The sequence below is a fragment of the Sceloporus occidentalis genome, unplaced genomic scaffold (assembly GCF_023333645.1).
Source record: "Sceloporus occidentalis isolate IW3139 unplaced genomic scaffold, rSceOcc1.0.p SCAF_1, whole genome shotgun sequence".
Classification (NCBI taxonomy): Eukaryota; Metazoa; Chordata; class Lepidosauria; order Squamata; family Phrynosomatidae; genus Sceloporus; species Sceloporus occidentalis.
The window spans coordinates 207,921,875-207,944,209 of NW_028316981.1; the positions used below are offsets into that span (position 1 = coordinate 207,921,875).

At 39.2% G+C, this 22,335-nt stretch overlaps 1 protein-coding gene across 3 annotated transcripts in view; it reads right to left on the reverse strand.

Moving 5' to 3' along the window:
• The window catches only part of GAK (cyclin G associated kinase), a 104,925-nt gene that overhangs the window by 16,303 nt on the left and 66,287 nt on the right, over positions 1 to 22,335 (reverse strand). For all 3 annotated transcript variants that reach the window (XM_089488689.1, XM_089488688.1, XM_089488690.1), the window contains 7 exons: positions 21,224 to 21,418; positions 18,812 to 18,929; positions 17,271 to 17,350; positions 14,973 to 15,166; positions 14,555 to 14,710; positions 12,228 to 12,722; positions 9,430 to 9,594 (listed from right to left, as the gene is read on the reverse strand). In XM_089488689.1, the coding sequence (XP_089344815.1) occupies positions 9,430 to 9,594; positions 12,228 to 12,722; positions 14,555 to 14,710; positions 14,973 to 15,166; positions 17,271 to 17,350; positions 18,812 to 18,929; positions 21,224 to 21,418 (1,403 nt within the window). The remainder of the gene's footprint in view (positions 1 to 9,429; positions 9,595 to 12,227; positions 12,723 to 14,554; positions 14,711 to 14,972; positions 15,167 to 17,270; positions 17,351 to 18,811; positions 18,930 to 21,223; positions 21,419 to 22,335) is intronic.

Consider the following 22,335-nt stretch of genomic DNA (forward strand, 5'->3'; position numbering starts at 1 on the left):
AAAGGCAATGGAGAAGGGCTGCACTTCAGCAGATGCATTCAGATACGGATTCACTGTATTTTCAAAGGACTGCAAGGCTCCAGACCTAAGCAGCACAACTGGAACAGCCAACCTCTCTTTAAAAGTATCAAAAATTGCACAGGATGGAAGACTCTTGTTCACTGTGACATGGGACACTAACCTAGCTATGCGGTTCTCTTTTCTCTCCGTGTGACCAGATTGAAGTTATAAGAGGGCAACCAAAGGATGAGGTAAACCCCAAAAAATCACCATTTCCTTTAAGCAGTTCCAAGGTTCACCATGTGAGACGGAGGTTATAACTGAAACAACTCAGCAGGGAAGTACGTACCATGGAGCAAACTGTAGGTGCAAAGATTTGAAGTAGGTTGCATTACAGGACAAAAATGTATGAGTGACAATCCAAGGCTGGAAACAAGAGTCACAGTTACATGACCCAAGTTAAGAATTGAAAAATTAGTAGACTAAAATGTCTGAAAATAGCAAGAGGAAATAGCTATATTTTGGATCAGCTATAGGAGTTCAACCAGGAGGAGGGAAAAGATGAACATTTCATGTTATGAGATAACTTGGAATGATATGTCCCTGAACCATCCAATTTAAAAGGCTCACATATTAGGATTAATTAAAAGACCACCCAATTGGTGTTTCTTCCAAGTATACTTTGTTGGGGATAACCTGATACTTGCACAGCTACTGATGACTCATTCAGCAATTTCCATCTTGAGACTGCATCTCACTGCAGATTTAATGGCCACAACATCTAGCCTAATTTTCAGCCTAGGGATATAAACCCTCAACTATTTCCTCTAAGGACGAAAATGTATGACAGCTTGCTTCCCCCTGTGTGAGAAGCTGAATATTCTCCTGTAGTGTTTTTCCTGTATTCAAATGTCCTGCAATGTTGTGGAAAAACAATTCTGCAGAGAAAAGTGTGTTTTTGTAAAACAAAACAAAACAACAACAACAACAACAACTGCTTTCTGTGAAGAAACCCCATTTTCTGTGTAGAAAACAAGGTGGATTTTTTTTTTGCAAAAAAATGTGATGTTTTTCTCCACAGGATAATTCACTTGCAACACTTAAATTGCACAGAATACTCACTGGTCTATTATTCTTCTGGACACTATTTTCTGACTGTCAGGAAACTCATGCTTTAAAACTGGGAGGAAATAACTATGAATATTTATTTCAATCCCTATTTCAGACCTCCCATTTCTTTCCCACATCAGCTTCCCTTGTTTTTGGTACCAACTAGGTTGCTAAAGAGATCTGGAGAACTTGAAAATTTGTATAGTTTTGTGTAAAAAAATATTTTACAGAAACCAAGAGTCTAACAGCAAGCTGTTTCTGCTCAGTGAGAGTAAAGAAAACAAAAACTGGCATACACCAGACATTTCATAAAGCTGCTGTAAAAGATCTGTTAGTGGCATGAAGCAACCCAACTCATGCCTTGTGGCTGAAATGAGTAGGTGTGTACAAATTCTTTAGGAAACACATTTTACACAATTGGGTCGAACAGTAGACTTCTCAGTTGCTGCTGTGCCAAATGGCCTCCCACAAGGCCTTAAGACAGTACTGCACTCAGAAGATCTTTTAGTTATCTAATTAAAGATGACAACTAGGATTTCCTGAGAATCAAGATACAGGTCTGGCATGACATAAGATTTAAGCTGTCTAAGTCCTCCTTCCACACATACTCTCTCTCCATTATCCAGCTGCCATGATCTAGAAAGCACATAATGATTCAATTAAGGCTTGCCTTTTTATTTTCACAATCTTTCAATCCCATTAGATTGTTCTATAGGATCACCTACATGATGGCTACACTTCCTAGAGTGAAGCTGGAGAATTTGTATCCCCTCCAGATATTTTTTTACCCCCTCCAGATTCCAGTTCCCATCAGACTCAGGCAGCCTGACCAATGATGAGAGACAATAGAAGTAGCAGTTTGTCAATATCTGGAGGGCTATAGACCCTCCACCCCCTGATCTGTCACCACACAAAAAAAATCCTCCACCTTTTATCTTGGTCACTTTCTCACATGTATTAAACTCTATCAGACACCTAGTGCTTTGAGAAATCTGTCCTCTTCCATTTGAGCAGCCATTTAAGTAAAAGTCATATGGTATGAATTTTAGTAGCAGCAGCTGGAGCACTACTACTAATAATGATAAAGATAGACACAACTGCTCCTCAGTTTTATATATGACTTTTTAAAATGAAGAGTTTATAGCTTAAAAGTAAAAATACATGTTCTGAATACAAATTTAATCCTTACTGTCTTCTTTAGCAAAAGGATCTGAGATTACCAAACTAGAAAAGATCCCTTTTTGGTAAGGAGTGCCAGACTTTAGAAAAGATCCAGAGTGGAAATCATGTGGCCCTCCAGATGTAGTTTGACTGAAGTCCTGGAGACCCTAGCTTGCATAACCAATGCTAAGAATTGCTGGGAGTTGCAGTTCAAGAGCATCTAGACAGCTGTAGGATTTCCATCCCTGGAGTAGAACAAATTCTACCAAACTGATGTCTTCTATATGCTGGACTATAACTTCTATCATCCACAACAAGCATGGCCACTGTTCATGTATATATTCCAAAAACAAAAAGATGAAGGTCTCCAAACAAGTGAGGCACCCCAAAAAAAAGGATTGAAAAAGAAAAAAGGGAGTGAACAGCTTCAAACATAAATTATCAAAATATAACAAATATGTAATACAATAAGGTAAGTTCTCTTATCTTGTGGAAAATATCTCTCATTCTTCCTTTTTTGTTACTGTCTTCCATTTCTCTGCATTGATTATTACAGTAGTTCTCTTTATTCTTGTGGATCATGTCCCCGGCTTCTGACCATAGTTGTTTTGATTCCCGGTAAATTGTGTTTAATAGCGCAAATCTGTTTCTTACACTGTCTGTAGATTTTGTTGAGATATTGTTCACATGATATTTTGGTATAATGACTGTTTTTGCTCTCTTTTTCAGCTTTACTCTGATTTTTGATATAAGTAGCTCATGATCTCTATTACAGTCTGCACCTCGTCTAGTTTTAGCTGAAAGAATAGAGCTTTCAGTTATATCTACTACTTCCAGTTATATAATCAACTTGTTTTTTGTACTGACCATCTAGTGACGTCCATGTGGGTGTAGTGCACCCACACCGTATGCAGGAGCACCATACGTGGCTTCAAGCATACGCTGAAGCCATGCAGCAATCAAACAAATGACTGTACTGCGAGCAAGCACCCCACTGCTTGCAATGGGGCATGAACATTTTTGGGATTTCCCTTATGTGGAGGGGGGGTCCTGGAACAGATCCCCATGTAAGGGAAGAGCCCACTGCAATCTCCTTTCTGGTTGTATAAAGCAGGTATTTGTAATTAATAGACTTTTGGCCTTGCAAAATTCTATCAATCACTCTCCTCCTTTATTTCTTATGCATAGTTCAAATCTTCCTAGTGTTTTTGACTCTTCTCTACTGCCTATTTTAGCATTCCAGGCACCTATGATTAGTTGAAGTCTTGTGTTGGTGTGTTGTCAATTTCTTCCTGGATTTCTTCATAGACTCTTTCAATTTCCTCTTCCTCTGCCTTTGTAGTTGACATATATACTTGGATTGTGGTAGGATTTAAAGGTTTTCCTGAGGCCTTATTGACATGATTCAATCAAATTCTGCAATGTATCCTTTGTCTCTCTCTCTCTATACACACACACACACACACACACACAGAGTGGACCCTTGTTATACGCTGGTGTTTGGTTCCAAGATCCCCCGTGTATAACAAAATCCGTGTATGCTCAAGTCCCATTAAATATAATGGCAGAGCAAAATGGTGTCCCTTATAAAAAATGGAAAATCAAGGTTTGATCATTGAAATTTATCCTTTTTTGGAACATTTTCAAACCGTGTATGCTTGAATCCATGTATAACAAATCCGTGTATAAGAAGGGCTGACTGTATATATAACAACAGTCATAAAATACCAGGGAAGCAATTAATTTCTGTGGCATATATTGATGCCACAAAAGGTTATGCCATAGTACCATCCTTCTTCCACATTACTATCTTGCAAGATATTGAGGACTCAGAAAGACACCTCCAGCCCCTCTGACCAGCAAGCGGCAATGTAGCCTTCTGTGTTTCCAAACTGGAGAGGAATCTGTATGGCAACTACAGCTAATCCTGGGATCCTGAAAACACACTTACAGTCCAGGTAAGGTCAAGGCCAGTTAACAAATTCACTATCTGTCTAAGAATTCAGACTTATTTTTTCCAACAATCCACAAGCTCAGCTTTATTTCATTCCGTTTGGAATAAGTTTCTTCTTGAGGGAAGGAATTCATAATATTAGCAATTTCCTTCTTGCTGCTCAAAAGCCTTTACAAGCCAGTTTTCAAAGCATTTTCTGTGCAAGAGATAGCAGTTTGTTACATTCTGTATAGAAAAAGCTATTTTCTATGCAAATCAGCCACATGCAAATTTTGCGCAGAGTAAGTACCCAATTACAGCATTTTCTGCACAGCAAACAGTATTTCCACCCAAACAGAAAGTTAAAATTGCTTTGTTGTTGTTGTTTCCAGGTTACGGTGACTCTAAGGCCCTTCATGGGGCCTTCTTGGCTATATTTGTTCAGAGGGGGGTTTGCCACTGTCTTCCTTTGAGGCTGAAAAAGTGTGATTTGTCCAAGGTCACCCAGGGGGGTTATATGGGCAAGTGGGGATTCGAACCCTGTTCTCCATAGTTGTGGTCCAATTGCTCACTGTTTTTAAAAACTGCTTGAAGCTTTTGTAGATTTTCTAGTCCAGGGGTAGGCAACCCTTTTGAGCCGGGGGCCGGGTTGCTGTCCCTCAGACAACTGGGGGGCCGAAGCCAAAAAATAAATAATTAAATAATTTTTAAAAAATCAATTAAATAAATAAACCGGGACAAATGTAGGACAAAATTTTCAAATGGAGGGCACTTTTTAAATAAAAAATGGAGGACACGCGAAAAAAATTGCTGATTTTTTAAAAAATGTTAAGATAAATGCATGTTTCTGAGGCTTCTATAGACAATTGCCCCACCATGCCCCTCGCACGAGACGCCAAAGGCCCCGGCGGCAATCGGCGGCAGGACCGGGCTGGGGCCGGTCCTAAGGCCTTGCCGGGCCACATCCGGCCCGCGGGCCGCAGGTTGCCTACCCCTGTTCTAGTCTTATTACAGTTTCAATAGTATATATTACAGTATGTATTGGGACTTGAGCATCCACAGATTTTGATATCTACAGGGCAGGGCAGTCCTGGAACCAAACCCCAATAGATACCAAGGACCCACTGTACCAGAAATTTGTGATTTGAGATTGAAAAAAGTAGAAACAGCTGTTCAATACAACAAACAGGAACTTGGCAAAACTAGACAAAAAGTGTGCAGTTGCACCATAACAAGTAATGCCTGTGTTTAAAAAGAGGAAAATTTAAACCAAGCCAAATCTCATTGTGTCAAGAGCCTTTGCAGTTAGTTCTGTGAAAATTTAGCTCCTGTTGAACAGTGGTTGAGGAAGCTACTGCTATTGATGCATGGCCAGAGATGTCAGTAATGATAGCAAAGCAAAGTACTCAACTGGCAAATGAAAGCATAGGAATATACACATGTAGGCATTTTAGTCCTTTTGTGGAACACAGCCTATGTAGAAATTATTTTGTTTTTTATTATGATTACATCACCCAAATCCCCCAGCAAGATGAAAGGGTAACTCTTTGAAGCTCTACATATTTACATCAAACTACAAAAAGGGTGAAATAAGTTCAGAGGTTTACCCAAGACAAGAGTTACACAAGCTATATATGGTAATATTAAAGAACCATACATACCATCTAAGACACCAGGAGCTTTTCATTTGTTTATCAAATTTAATATTCCAACGCAAGTAGGTAACTGCACTGTCAATACTTAGGTAAGATGTGAAAATGAACCTAGAGCATACCCATGATGCACCTTGGAGTATTCTTGAATAAAGTGAGATGAAGCTGCTTCCCAGAGGACACCCCACACTGAATTTTGGAGCTCTTTTTTTGTAAGTGACATGAATGTTAAAACAATTTCCCACACCAAGCACAAACAAAGCAAAGTCTATGCCAACTCTTCCCAATCTGGTGTCCTCCAGACTTCCTGATCTACAACTCAAATGTTGCAACATGGACAAAGTGCTTCCTACAGGCTCAGAAAGGCTGTCCTCTGGGAACCCTGTCTGGTCCCAATATTAGCCTTATTTTGAGAGTAGGTTAGGCCATTTTTGTTCTTCCAAACATTTTATGAGATGTGATTGGCCTTAGGCCAATTGACTACCCCATTTATGTGTTGTTAGGGGTAGAGTCTGTTAATATTAGTTATTAATTTGTTTTATTTTCCATATATTTAATCTGTAAGAGTCATTTTTTTAGGAAAAAGCATTCAAGAAATGGAATAAATAACCATTACAAGACTTTCAATCCCTAGACAATATGACACCAGAAAGGCAAGAAATCAGGGAAGATAGTGTACATTGAGAACAACTCAAGAAATTCAGCTGTGTACTGCTGAAGAAAAAGGTAGTTCTCTCTGGAAGCAGAGAAATAATTTCTGGTCTTTTTTATCTGACTTCAGTGCAAATACCATCTTCACATTCTACTACCTGTATTATATAGCTAGGGTGGACAATTGTAGAATGCAAGGGGGGCACACTAGCCTCTCAGGAGAGCATGGACAGCAACATCCCCACTATATCGATATCGATATCTACACACACACACACACTCCAAAATACCTTCTGGGGGCATAGGCAACATTTGCCATATTTTCAGGCTCATCAGGCCGTTCTTTTTTTTTTTAAGCATATTAGTATATTATTTTAGTATTTTATAGTATTGTGTTTTATTGTCCATTATTGATTACCTATGTTTGATGTTCTGCCCTTTGGTGGAAAGGGTGTTATAAATAAACGTTGTTGTTGCTTCTTTAAGAAGTTAGTGGAAGTCACTTTCTGTTTATAAATAAGGCCTTTTATGAGCCTAAAATGTATTCCTCCCCCAACAAGGCAAAAGTATCCCAATCCCTCCTAGCCAGCATTTGGTGACTTTTGCACGCACGCACACACACACACAAAAAAAAAACCTGTTTAGAAAAAAGTTCCCTGCAAAATAATTTTTTACCTATTTGGAGGGCCCCGAATTTCACAAAAATGGCCCTGTGGACATATGGAGCTCATGAGCCGCATTCTGCCCACTCCTACTTTATCTCACCTTCATTATTGTGTGACACATCACTAATTCAGGTACAAAATGCCCAAGCACTGATATTTAATATCCTAGTGCCCCTTCCCCAAGTACTCTGGTTAAACTTGTGAATACACTTAGGACAGGTGATAAAGGTGAATCACGACCCTTTAAACAACATCATCTCTCCATTATATTTTTCTAAATTCACTGAAGATGAAAGATTACTCTCCAACACTATCTTGCAGCAAGCCCACTAAGTCACACGCACAGACTGAACTTTGTATTTTTAGAAAGACTCTGTGCATCTTTACCTAAACTGTGGAGTGGATGCTATTTATGTGCCGATAAGTCGGCAAGAGAGATCTCTTCCTGCTTCCTCCAAGAACTATTTTTAGATTTAATCGGTAGAGAAGCTGGAACAACACAGACATGCATATTTCCCCTAACAATTCAGAGCCCATTATATATGGTGGGCATTGGGCTCAATTCAACATTTTCTTTTACAATGAAATTAAAAGTGGACATTTTATTGCCCAGCTGTCATTTAAAATGGAGTATAAACCCTGATTAAGTCTACTGCCAATGTTGCTATTTTAGTATTATTACTTGGTGTGCCTTTGGGATTTCAGAAACCTACAACTGAACTCTATTTCTCTATCTCCATTTCCCTTATATTTTCCAATTTATATAAGCTGTCTTCCAACCAGCATAATTAGTAATTTGCATCACTAGCTGTCAGGTACTGGACTTGTAATCTAAGTGACATCATGTGTATTAACAGCAACATCAGTTCTCAAGTGTCAGTCCTTATGGAGCCATGTGGCTCCAGAAATGCATATGAGGGAGTTTTCAGTATGAAACCCACACATTTACAGATATCCAACAAAATGTTTGAAAAATAACTTCAGGGGCAAGTCTCCACACTCAAAGGAGATGGAGGAGTGAAAACAGACGATTACTTTGGAATAAAGTGCACCCGCGTTACATGTGGAAGCGCTTTACACGGTCTTGAGCATACGTGCTCAAGGCGCAGGGAGCGTGCGGGGCACAAGGGGAGGCGCGTCCCATTCAAATGAATGTGCACACGTGCCCGTGGCGCTGCACGCACTGCCGCACACAAGCCCCACTGTTTCTATTGGGGCTTGAGCATATGAGGAATTCGCCTTACGCGGGGGGTCTGGAACGGATCCCCACGTAAGGCAAGGGCTGACTGTACTAAGAGCTTTAGGCGATGGGAAACTGAAATGAAGGGGAAATGGAACAGAGTGTCCTGGAAGAGAAAGGGTTCAAGTCACTAGTCAAGAACTGGATACTTTGCACTGCAGCATTTTTTTGGACTTCACACTAGTATTTTGTCATTAAGCATTTGCCTAGCTTGGTTTAGTGAATCTGAACAAGGGGGTGGCAGACTACCTGTGCCTCCTTACATGGTGTGTCAAAGCTAAATGCTCTAAGTTTGTTCCATCAACCTATAGGTTGAGGCAGTTATATGGTTAATCATGAAGGTCAGGCTACTACAAACTATGATTTAAACAACGATGGGGAGACTTTGGTTCCCCACTCCCACAATCCCCTTGCCATTGGTCACAGGAGTTATATGCCAAGGCATCAGGAGTGCCAATGGTTTCCCTATCAGGGTCCAATGAACCCGTTGTACCCCCTGGAGGCATTTTATGTGACTTTCTACAGTTCAACCTACAAAACTGTTAAATGAAAATACATGTGGAGTTTCACTTTTAAAGAAAAATGTTTCTGAATTCTAAGGAACAGAAAGGCTCCACACTCTTGATATGACATCTCTTTTGGATTTTGTATGCAACGCTCACTTGGCACATGTCTTGAGTTCATGTGCTTCACAATATAGCAGCTGGTCACCTCTGCTTTAAGATATTATATCATATGAGAATTGCAGGCAGTGGCATTCATTTCTAAAGGTGTTCCTAATTGCCTGCCCACCTCCAGAAAATAAGAGAACGATGGTATTTGCAAAACATTAGCCATTTTACAACAGAGAAGATAATAATACATCTGTAACACAAAGCTTGTTAAAATAGCAACACTGTCAAGCTGATCTATTAGATGCTAATCCCCCTTGACTAATCTGAGTGGAATAAGTCACTCAACAGGCCATGTGATTAGGGGTGGGGATAAAGAAGGAAACCATGTCAAACATATACTTACCTAAATTAAGGAACTCTGTGCTAGAGGAAGGAGGTGGTGCACTGTGTGTGGAAGGAAACACGCTGGATCCAGTTGGTGCATTTGGACTGAGAAAGTCGCCAAAGAGATCAGGACCAGTAAGAGTTGGATTGTCTGGATTGACTGTGAATGGATCAAATGGGTCAGCTAAAGAAACAAACACAACATGGTTTGTATTATTCAAAATGCTCCAAAAACACATCAAACTAAGAGTGTATCTACACTGCCGAATTAAAGCAGTTTGACACTACTTTAACTGCCACAATTCTATCCTACAGAATCTTGGGATCTATAATTTGGTGGGTTATTCAGCCACATTTGTCAGAGAACTCTGGCGCCTCAACAAACTACAAATCCCCAAATTCTACAGGACATTTCTGCAGTGTGGATACACTCCAAAATGACAAATAGGTTTGTGGTACCTTAACAATTAATGTATCTATGGTGGAGTAAGGTTTCATGAACACTGTTGGCTTTGCATGATGCAGATTCTGCTCTTGTGTGTTTCGTTTCACTAGTACAAGGAAGCATCTCATGTTAAGGTATCTCTTTTCTAGCACACTTTCAAGCCCTGTGTCTCTGCCACCCACTCCCAACATTAGGGCTTAGCTCCTATTACATAACACAAGGATTTATTCTAATCAACAGAGTGAACAATGATCTACTGAGATAATCCCTCAGACACTTGCATACATTCAGCCTGCTAAATCCGCCCCCCAAATTGGCTCCCAGAAAGGGAAAAAAACTAGAAAACGTTACAGTGTCAGTCAATCTGTAAGACCAGTTCTCCCCAAGAAAATCAGCTGAAATCACTAGGAAGTAGTCAGCAGAGCAGAAACTTACAGTTTATTTTTCTTGAAAAGATAATCCAAATGGAGCAGCTGCCCCAGCAAATAACATAAAAGCTTTACTGTACCAGTCTGAATGGAAGGCATTGCTGACTTTTCTGCCCAGAAAGATGAACGAAAGGTCAACGGAACAAGCAGAAGGATGTAGAAAAGAGAGCCTCCAGCCGGAAGGTCTTTCACTGACCACTGTCAAGCAGGAACTAACTGGAGCCACTCAAGGGACAGTATTTATACTCAGCAGGGGAGTGGCATGTAATGGCCAGCAGAGAGCCTGTCTGACACTCTCCACCTTACAACTTCTACACTCAAAGGTCAAAATCCTTTAAGAGTTAAACCTGTTCCAACACCTTTCCAGCAGCTTAGGAGCAGTAGAGCTGATTTGGAACAGCAGTGCAGAATCAGAGCCACCAACTTCAGAAACACACGCAATATTCCTTTCTTGCCATGGCATACCCACCCACTTGTTTCCATCGCACATCAGTTAACATTTAGTAATGAAGTTGTCAGAACCAGCTGAGGTCCCACGTTCATCTTGCAGTTGTAAGCATTCAGAACAATCACAGCACTGTGACTTTCATGTAACTTCAAAATATCTCAGTAAATACCCGAATAACATAGTTTTCAAAAGCATCTTGTGTTCTCAAAGGCAGATGGGGGAGCTGGGAGAAGAAGGTTGTCATGTGATGAAGCTGCACAACTTTTGCCTAGCACAAATTCCATCAAACTCATGGAAGTGCCAAATGTCAAACAGCACTTCCAAATCTTAGGAGGGAAAACTATTATTATATAATGATGAACCTACTTAAGCTTAGAAAACAGATCATTCTAAAACCAAGAACATCTTGTAATTGTTCCAATTGGAAAATACATTTATTCCAGATTTCTCACAGAACATAACCTTTCAGCCCAGTGGAACTCACACTTTTTACCCTTGGGACCATCCTTTACATCTACATGGAGACATTGCATGTCCCCACAACCCAGTATACAAATAAAAATATTCTGTTTACTTAGTGTGCATATTTTCAATCACACATTCATGTGTATTCATATTTTATCATTTTATAAGGAAATAACATTCAAATTAGAACATTTTTATTTAAGTAAATTCAATATTTAACTCAATGCATGTGTAAATTTTACACATAAAATGGTTTGGGAAGAGGAGGAGGAGGAGAGATCAGAGCCTCCAAGTCTCATGCTACCCTTGAGCAACTCTTGTGCACCCCCTGAGGGTACCATTTAAGAACGATTTTTTTCTTTAGCTTTAGTCATTTTTCCTTTCCAGTTCTTAATACAGTTACATTGACTCATTTGGAATCTAGAAAGTAGTGCAGCTTTCCAGTTGCAAACAGATAAATGTGAGGAGATAACCTATCAGTTGTAATGGTGAGTTTTTGTGACGTTGGTAGCCACTCCCACTATAGTAGCCGGGTTTTCCTTCCAGACTTTAGAGCGCTCACAAAATTACGAATTCCAAACAAAATGACCTCACTCTTTAAACAGTACATTCCAAGCATGTAATAATTTTTCACTACGTTACAGAAGTGACAGTTAATCTGAAGAAAAACCGTATCATTTTAAAGCTCCTTTATGGTCAGGTGAAGATTAATCCACTGTCCATTGGAACCCTCATTCCAGCACCCTCTCTCTTTCTCTAATTGCCCTCAACATATATTCTGTCTTGCTGCAACCACAAAGGCCAAAATGTGCCATTTGAAAATGAAAATGGAAGTGCAGATTTTTGAGCTCATATATCTGTTCCATATTCAAACAGGGGAATGCAGATTTTGATATGATAGGGGTCTAAAGGTAATGAAAATTATAGCACAGTTGACAACTGAAAAAGGGGGAAGAGAGAAAATTAAATTGTCTTTTCACTCAGATTTTCTATCGGCAGAATTTCAGTGAAAAGGAAGCCTGGTTACATACCTGAAGAAGAAGTGGTGCCGGCTGCTGTGGGTGGAGGACAACTACCTTGGGGGTTTGCTGAGGGTTGGGACTGGCTCCCAAAAAAGAAGTCTGCCCCTCCTCCCAAAAGGTCCGTAGTAGAGTCTTCTGAACTCTCTGGTAAACCACTAACAAACAAGTCATTCAGCAAGTCTGCATTGCTAGAGGAACTCTTCATCTCTGAAGGCGGTTGGAGGAGTTCTGGAGGTGCTTCTGAATCTAGCCCAAGCAAGTCAACACTGTCTTCCACCGGAGTCTCTTTGGACAGAACAGCTGACATTTCAAAGTCAGCTTCAAAGAACTGCTCACTATCCTCATTTCCCAGTGTGTTTTTCTCTTTTTCTTCAGCAGCTCCGGCGTCACTAGGAAATGCAGCAAATTCTTCATCTGAAAGTTCACTGTCCTCCCTTTCCTCAATTAGCCCAGGAGTTTCTTTGGAAAAGTAAGCCTCTGGTCCAATATCTGAATGTTTGCCTTCTGTTCAGTAAAAAGAATACATTACAGAATATGTGGTATGTTTTACAAGACAGCAACCAGTTTTCTAGGAGTCATTTTGATTATGGTGAACTAAATTTTATATGAAGGACCTCAGGTGATATTTCAGGACATGACCTAATGAAATTTAGAGCAATGGGGCAGAGGCTGCTTTGGAAACCCGTATCTGCCTAAAGATACACAGAAAGTAAGCAAGTTGTCTACTGGTTTTGTTCCTCTAGCAGAACATGTGTGGGTGACTGTGGCCCCCCAGATATTTTGGCTGCCTAGTATCATCAACCACAACCAGTGTCAGTAGCCAATGGTGAGGGACTGCAGGGTGAAGCCCTACAAAGCCCTATGAAGGACCATACATTTAGTCTTGTAGGAGAGTAAGGTGTCTTCTGCAAGATATCTTGTAGGGGTTGAGCAATTTGAGGTCCCCTTAACTGGAGGTAGTGTGGAGGCACAGAAAAAAAGGATCAAGATATGCAAGCTTTGCATTCACTAGACAGTGCTGCTGACTTTCCTGAGTCATCACAAGGTCCTTTGGGACATGTTCTTATCTGACCCCAGGTAAGAGATCATGTTGCAGATTTCAACATTTGTCAGGGAGGGAAAATTCTCACAGTGAGGATATTTTATACTTATAACCAGAGCATTTAGTGAGCTATTCATTCAAACAAGACTAGCACATTGCAAACAACATTCTTCAAGTGGGTGAAGAAATATGGGTGTGCTACAACTGAAAGCATACAATGAAGTAGCACTGTTTGATTAGCTGTGCTGATACCAAATTCCAATCAGTCTCCTCTCTCATTGGTTTGTAACCAACCAGGAGCCATTCCATCAGGCTGCAGCAAAGGGAGAGATTGGAAGCGGAGCCATTTTGTTGACTTGGCTGACTACTTTAAAACAGATTGTAGGAATGCAAAAACCCCAGACTAACAAGTTATGAATTATAAAGACTAGGAGGAAATTGTTTTTTAATTAACTAAATAACTTAATAAATAATAGCAGTAGCTGTAATGAGTCTAGAACAACTTAAGCAGATGCGATTTGCAACACGCATTTGCGTTAGAAAGTCAGTAATAGAGGGACAAACAAATTGGCAAACAATGGATAAGAAGTATTGTATGATTGAAGTTGATGAGTAGAAAGTTTAAGTAAGTGGTTGAAGATTAGAGCAAGTAGATTGAGAGTGTGAGAGAAAAGGTGAACGAGTGAATTTATTTAGATTGTATGGTTAAATTAAGAGTAAGAAGACACGAAGAAGGAAGGGTAAGAGAGAAAGGAGTAGTTTAGAAATAAAAGAGAGTGAAGAAGAAGAAGATGGGAAAGTAGGTAAAAGGAAATAATCGAGAAGGGAGAAAGGAAGGAAACAAGTGGATGGAACTGAAAGAATGAAAACGCCAGAGGACCATTATTGCCAAATATATGGAAGAACTATAGGTTGATATAGATAATTTTTATAAGCAAAGTTGAAGTACACTAGATAGCAATCATGTGTAAGTGTATGAAAGGCCAATATGATGTAATTCTTTTCTTTCTCGTCAATGTATGATGTGTGAGTTTTTTTCTTTTTTGTAATGATTTTAATGATCCAATAAAAAAATTTAAAATAAAAAAAACCATGGCGCCTGAATTTCCTTTCCCTCCTTTCCATCATGTCATTTAGTAAATAAGTTTACAGGACGGCACTGACTTATTTTTATTGATCATACGTAAATGGCACTGGGAGACGATCTGGCAGAAAAGCAGAAAAAACATGCTTTAAAAAAGTAATTGGCAGCAATACAACATCTGCCTGTTAAGTAATTGCCATTTTTTTTTACCTTGCCAGTCTAGTGTATGGAAGAAATTTGCCTCTGTGCCACTGCTCGGTGGAGAGTCTGGTTCCACAGGTGTACCTTCAGAAGATAGTTCTGACTTGGATGCCTCTGCTTCATACTGGGCAGTTGAGCCTGGCTGTCTAGGCAGTTCAGGCTTACCTAGTGAGTGAAAATTCAAACCCCCTGAATTTAGAAAACCTCTTTCAAGATTTCTTATCTTTAAGGACACAAGCACAAAATACTGTTCACACTATGCTTAAAGAGTTCACAAAGTCCCACCCAACCTTCCCACAACTCACTACACACATCCACCCCCACACAATCAAAGACAATGCAACTATGCCCTCCACAAGCACACACTGCAATGGAAGCCTTTGAAAATACTGACGTTAACATTAGCTGAGCTAATATTTTTCTTTACCAAATTTTGTTAGTATCTCTTGCTGTTCCTCACGGCTGGAGAACAGGATCTTGGGATTCAAACCCTTGATGTTCAAGTTATCCCAGGGGGCTCGGTCAGTGCTGGGTCTATCCCGTGGCTCCACTTCAACTTCAAGATTCACTTGAAACAAGTCAGGATATTTCTCCTGAATGTCACAGGCATCCAGATCGTACCTGCAACAATTTTACAATTAGAAGTGCACAAGTCTTTTTGTTTTGTTTTTTAACTGGAGAACAATCTACTGAAAAACTGTCTTGCCTAAACCTCCTTGAAGCAAACAAGAGCCTCACCACAGCAAGTCCTATGCCTTTCAATTGGGTTTGCAGGTGATGGCTTCCCAATAGACAACTTCTTGTTTTTTCTATTATTATTATTATTATTATTATTATTATTATTATTATTAATCTTTTTACTAATATATATATGTATTAACATTACAGTAAAATTACCATTTTGTATAGTATAGTATTGTTGCAGCATTGAAATATCAGTACATATTCCATAACAAAAGAGATTTTTCTAATATTTCCACCCCTCTTCTCCCTCTCCCTTACTTTCAGACTTATTCTTAATATCACATTCAGTGTATATGTATCATTTTAAAATATTCTTCCTTATTATTTATTCTTGTCCAGTTCAATCTGTCTCTTAAATATAATGCATACTTTAGACTCTGCTTTAATTATTCTTATATCTAGTATAGTTTGTTTGTATGTTTTTATAATATACTGATATTAAGTTTTCTGTTTTCGATAGTGAGTACTTTATTAGTGCTCAACCTTTCTGTTATTTATTACAATTTCTTATTTAATTCACTCACTTGAAATTCCTATATCTATACTGCTTTTCAAAGAGCAGTAAGAGACGTCTCCTACCCTCTTCTTAACAAATATATCAGATTTACATTACATTGCAAGAGATCAGATCTACTTTACTTGTAGGGCAATCCTACTATATCCAATGTATTTTTAGGCATGAAGTAGCCTTGCCATAAAAAAAAGTCAGTTCAATTAAAAAATGCTTTTATCATAGCTGGCCATTTGTTGTTGTTGTGTACCTTCAAGTCATTTCCAACCTATGGTGATCCTAAGGCGAAACTATCACAGGATTTTCTTGGCAACATTTGTTCAGAGAGGGGTTGCCTTTGCCTTTCTCTAAGGCTGTGAGAGAGTGAGGTGCCTGGCTATGGCCACATATTATTGAAGTCAAAATAATGCTAAATAAAATATAACAGACATCCAACTCATGCCTTACACAACAATCACCCATTGAAGCAGTAAGATCACTGCCTCCTCATTGAGTTGCCTAATCTAGCTCCACTGCCAACATCTGTACTGTACATCCTGCTTGAAGAAGCATAGTAGCTTGAAGAAGCCCTGGACAAACAACAGCTGCTCAAACACAGGAGTTCTTTTAAGATGTCAATACTCGACACATAAATTGGATGGGATGGGGAGATTTCACTAGCAATCTCCTATAGGGCTGGTCTGCTCCTATTTGAAGATGTTCCTGTCTCTGTGTAACGCAAGAGCAGAGCCTTTGGCCCTCCACATGCTTTTAGAATTCAGTTCTCAGAAGCCCCAGTCAGCATGGACAACAAGGATTACAGAAATTATAGTCTGATGGGCAAAGTGTCTTCATACCTAGTATAATACATGAATAGGGCTACATTTTTAAAGTGATCTGTGGTTGCAATATTAAGCACATTTACTTGAAAGTACATGGCTGTGGGCACATGTCCAGGTAGAAGTATTTAACAATGGTGAGACATCTGATCATTAGCCTAGCTTCAAGACAAACCTGGAACAACTCAAACACACTTTCGGAATTCATAATTTAGAAACTACCTTATCCTAGGCTTGGAGCAATGAGACACCACAGCCTCATAAGATGGCAAAGGCAAACACCCTCTAAGGAAACTTGCTGAGAAAACCCATGAAAGGTTCGCCTTAGGGTTGCCGTAAGTCAGAAACAACTTGAAGGTGACAATAACAACAACAATTACAGTGCACCCTTCCCTTACACAGGGGATCTGTTCCAGACTCCCTTGCATAAGGGGAATACAGAGTATGGCGGAACCCCATTGAAAACAATGGGGCCTGTGCCTGCAATGTGGTGTGGTGAGGCACACACGCGATTACCGCTTCCAACGCACAGGTTTCCACATAACCTGAAAGCCACGTATGGCGTGCCCACATATTATGCAGCTGCACTGTACAACTGTATTCAGCTGTATTCATTGCAATTGTATTGAGAAGCTCTTCCCAGTAAACATACTTAGCAAATTTCACAGTTGTAGCATTCCGGGGGACGAATCCTGTATGAAATTGGATCTGGAACATCTTCATTGATGCCATCTTGCAAAGGAACACAAAAATGAACAGGGCACATAAGTGAAGCAATAAACAGCGGAGGCATAAATGTTAATCAGACATTTTTGTCCCTTGTTTAGTGGTTTTGTGGTAACTGAGAAATATTTCGTTTCACATCACAGTAACTTAATATTGCAGTAGTATAATTTATAAATAGCCTCTGAGACTATGTATCCCATTTTCCTTCTCAAAACAGGCTGCTATAGCCTAACTATGTGAGCAAATGCAATCTTTGATTTAATAACTGTATCTTGTTGTAAGTAAGCATAATCCACAAGCAGCCTCTTCCATGAAACAACATTGAGTTTCTATAACAATGGTACCAGTGGCATTTGACACACTTATACAGGTTTGTATTTTAAGGTAAAAGTGGTGAAATGTTTATATGTCACTATGGTTTTCAAGAGCTGAGAGGGAAGAGTAACTGATATAGGCTGCATCTACATTGCAGAAATAATCCAGTTTGGCACCACTTTTGCTGCCATGGCTCAATGCTATGGAATTCTGGGAATTGTAGTTTGTTCTGGCACCAGAGCATTCTGAAAGAGAACGTTAAATGTCTCAGAAAGCTACAGTTCCCAGAACTCCATAGTATTGAACCATAGCAGTTAAAGTGACATCAAACTAGATTATTTCTGCAGTGTGGATGCAGCCGTATAGTGGTGCAATGTGTCAAATGCTTACTGACTGAGACAAAAAGCAGTAAAAGAGGGGAAATAAGAAATGACAGGTGGCCTCTGACGAGTTAGGAAGGTGGTCTGGTGTGAGTGAGGGCACATTTATACTACACACATTATATTTCACTCCACCATGGCAACATCCTAAGCCATCCTGGGGTTTGTAGCTTGCTCAGCACTCAGCTCTCTGGCTGAGAATTCTAAATACCCCTGCAAATCCCAGAATTCCATGCAATGTTACTACAGCAGTTACAATGGAATCAAAGTTCCAAAATCGTGCAGTGTGGATGAGCTACAGGTTTCAGTCGCAGAGTACAGATTAAGTAAGAATACAGTTATATAAGAGATTTATAAAATTTAAAAAACCCACTAAAGTATAACTATAATCTTTATGAATACACTTTGAGATGACCTGTTTATTTTTATTTCATTTTATTATTTATTCATTTTATGGTGGCAGCAGAATATCAGGTAGCATGGAAATTGCTCATGGAAAAGTGAAATCCAGAATAGGCAAATCCTGCAAGGCAGATTGTAATCTGGGGGTGGGGTGAGGATTATGTTTACCCAAGGCAAGATTATACAAGTATCAGGGCAAAAGCAAAGTTCCCAGAACTGGTAGAATACAAATCAGAAGAAGTGTGGGAAAAGCGGCCAAGCTTATTGGGCTTCTAGCAGTTCAAGCCCAACAACATCTGGGGACACAAAATAAGGAACGACTGCTATGTACAGAACACAGGATTATAGCTCTGTATTTCTCTTGCCTTACCTTGGCTTGGAGTCTGCCACCTAAGGTGGACCTGGCATGATAAATCACAATGAGAACATCTCCTTGGACTGTTATGTCTAATGGAATTACTGCTTTCCCATCTTCTATTTTAAAATCCCTAGGGGAAAGAAAAACAATCATCTTATATATCACACTTCATAAAAATCATGAATATACTGTTTCATTTCTCCAACTCCCTCCTCTTCCTTGACAATTTAGAAATTCCAAAAGATTGCGTTTTCATAACTGGACTTTGTGGGTATGCTGTAGCTGACAAACAAAAAATACCCTTATGTTTTTTAAAAAACAGATCTGGAAATATAGTCCAGTTCTTCCTTAAGATGAGGCCAAACTATTTAACAGACTTCAGCAGTTGCTCACCCTAGTCAGCAGAAATTAAGCTGCATTTGAAATTGCCCATCTTTGTAACATGTTGAGCTGCCATGTAGCACCTATATGCCAAAACTGAGGCCAGGATTCAGCAAGAACTATTTGAGAAGACCAGTATTGGCCACATTTGGTATGTGGGGAAAAGGTGTCTGAATTCACATTTTAACAGAAGCCACCTTAGTCTGCAATGACTAATATGCAGAACAGGGAAGAGCTGTCCTTCATTTGTCGAGATTTTGCAGTGCCATTGTCAGATTAAAAAATCCATACAAAAATCATACATCAGGGAAAATAAAATGCAAAAATGCATATGTTAGGACAGGTGCATGTAAACATACCTTCATACCCATTTCTCCTAATATATGGTCTCTCAGCACATGCCCCAAAAGCTGCTTCAGAATACATGCCCAGCCCAGCAATTTGTGATGAGAACCAGAACCAAGCCCAAAAGCCCTTTTATGTAAATTTCCATGCCTGATTCCCCCAAGTATGTTAGCAGCCTAATTTATGAGTGGGAAACTTTTTCAATTTTTCTACTGTTAAATAATTGGAAGCAGAAATTCTTCTGATCTACTGCAAATCACCCAGAGACCTACTGCCAGGAGAACCTGATCTACATTGTGCCCACACAAATCTTAAATATGATTGGACTAGTGTCATTTGTGAAATGCCAGCCCTTGGATTCCATATTGGCATTGTAATAACCCTGTATATTCTCTCATTGCAGCTGGTCATAGTAAAAACTTAAAGTACTGGTATTTGTCTGTTTGTTTGATTTTCTTCTTCTTCCTTTCCTATCTTTTTCAATGTGTGTTATGTCTTTTAAAACTGCAAGCCCAAGGGAAGGCTGCAGAGATATAAATCTTTGCTTACTTTGTTCCTGCAAGCAGAACAAATCATTTTGCCATGTTCCACCACTCCATAAGATAAGAGGACTACAGTATAATTTTAAAGTACTATTTATGCTTCGACATACTGGTAGAGAAAAAATATTTGAAAAAATACACAAAGTTTTCCTGGATGGAAAACATGTTTTAGGACAGGTAATATGTCTTATACACAAAAAGCAAATACTCACGTATACATCTAGAAATTTTAGTCAAAAAATTGACTCCAAAAACCCGAGTCAACTTATCCATGGGTCAATGTAACTACTGTACTGTATTTTAATTCTTATTAAAAAAGGAACCATCCCCTAGTGAAAGCCAAGAGTGTCATCTGTTCTGGAACACTCACACCCCCCTTTATATTTCCTTATCCAATTTTGTAAGTTTTCTGGCACTGCTTTCCTTTGCATCATCATTTGCATTCTTTGTTATATACCAAGTTTTACTCTTGACTTATCCACGAGTCATATCAAAATCCAAAATTTTGGCCCCCAAACCTTCCTGCAACTTATACATGAGATCGACTTATAGTCGAGTATATGCGGTAGTACATTTTCAGTGTATGCACCAAAACAGTCAAAGTACTGGAAAAAATACATATACTGTTTTTGTGCACAAAATACATGTCGTTTTTCTACATAAGAATCAGTGTATTGGCACAAATAAATTTCCCCCAGCAAAATCTTGAAGTGCAAAGAATCTCACGGCTCGTCTCCTTTACTTGACAGGGTATCTCAATATCAAGACACGCTATTTTAACAAATATTAGTCACATCCATGGGTTTCTTCTGTTTTTTCTTAGGCAATTATGGAAATATTTTGCTTGAAGAGCAGGATACAAATATTTTAAATAAAACTTATTTTGATAGCCTGCATCTGACAGATATAAGCTCTAACTGATGAAAGATCAAGTCACAATAAACATTTGCTAAGTCTTTAAGGTGCCAGTGAAATTTTTGTCATTTCATTTTGTTCAAAGAACAAATAGATACCTGTCACCAAGTTAAGAGGAACTGCAATGGAAAATGTCTGAGTTTGCTGTTATGTTGGGGTTGGGTGTAGCCCATGTGGGGCAGGTCTGGAAGGGAACTGACCCCAGTTCCCATGTGGTTGCTCCTTTAAATTTTCCACTTACTTCATTTTATCGTATTCTTGTGAGGTAGTGGCAACTCTTTCATCCCCAACATAAACTTCACAGAAAGGCCGGCAGCCATTACGCTGCTTGCTGAAAAGAGGGACTGGTGTCATGACTATAGACTTTATAAGGATAGGCTTGCTGTGAGGGATAATGGGTTCTTCTGCCATCATGTCACACATGTACTCTATATACCTATGAAAAGACAAGAATGCATCAAAAGTACACAGTCAAAAAGGCCTGAAGCTTCATCACAAAACACACTTATTTGTGTAAATTGTATACAATATTGCAAATCAATCTATAGAAGTTTCTAGTTTGTAAAAAATATCTTTTCCAGTTTGCAAAAGTTTCCCAGTCTTCTACTTTGGAAGTTTCACTGGTCCCAAGCATTTGTGAACAAATGGCTAGTTCACAAGCTTGCCTTACTGAAATAAAGTTTAAACATTTGGCCCTTGGCTGGGGTTAGGTTTCAGTACCCCAAGGATACTAAAATCTGTGGATGTTCAAGTCCCATTATATACAGTGGCATAGTAAAACCGTGTCCCTTATATAAAATGACAAAATCAAGGTTTCATTTTTGGATATATATATATATATATATATATATATATATATATACATACACACACACACACACACACACACACACACACACACCCCCATGGTTGAATCTGTGAATGTAGAATCCATGGATACAGAATGCCACCAACTGTACTAAGAAATAACAGGCCTTTTACACAAATGTGGTGCATTACAACATGTGTAGTTTACTACGTCCCTGGGACATACAACAATCAGTTCAGGTAAGTAGGTGAAGACATTTGTTTCCTATACCCTACAGCAGGAATAAAGACCTCTGACCATTTAAATATTTAAACTCAGGCAGCCTGGACAACAGAAAGAGGTTTTAAGAATCTTAATCAAAGACTTCATCCACTTCCAATCCATTGTTTGGCCCGTATTTGATGGACAAATGGTTTAAGAAATAAGCACAAGCGGGGGTGTAGCTATGGTGGGGGGGGGGGTGACAAAATGAGGGCATCACCCCCAAAAGCAATTCTGCCACCCAAAGGAAATTTTATTTCAGTCCAGAAGTGTTTAAAGAAAAG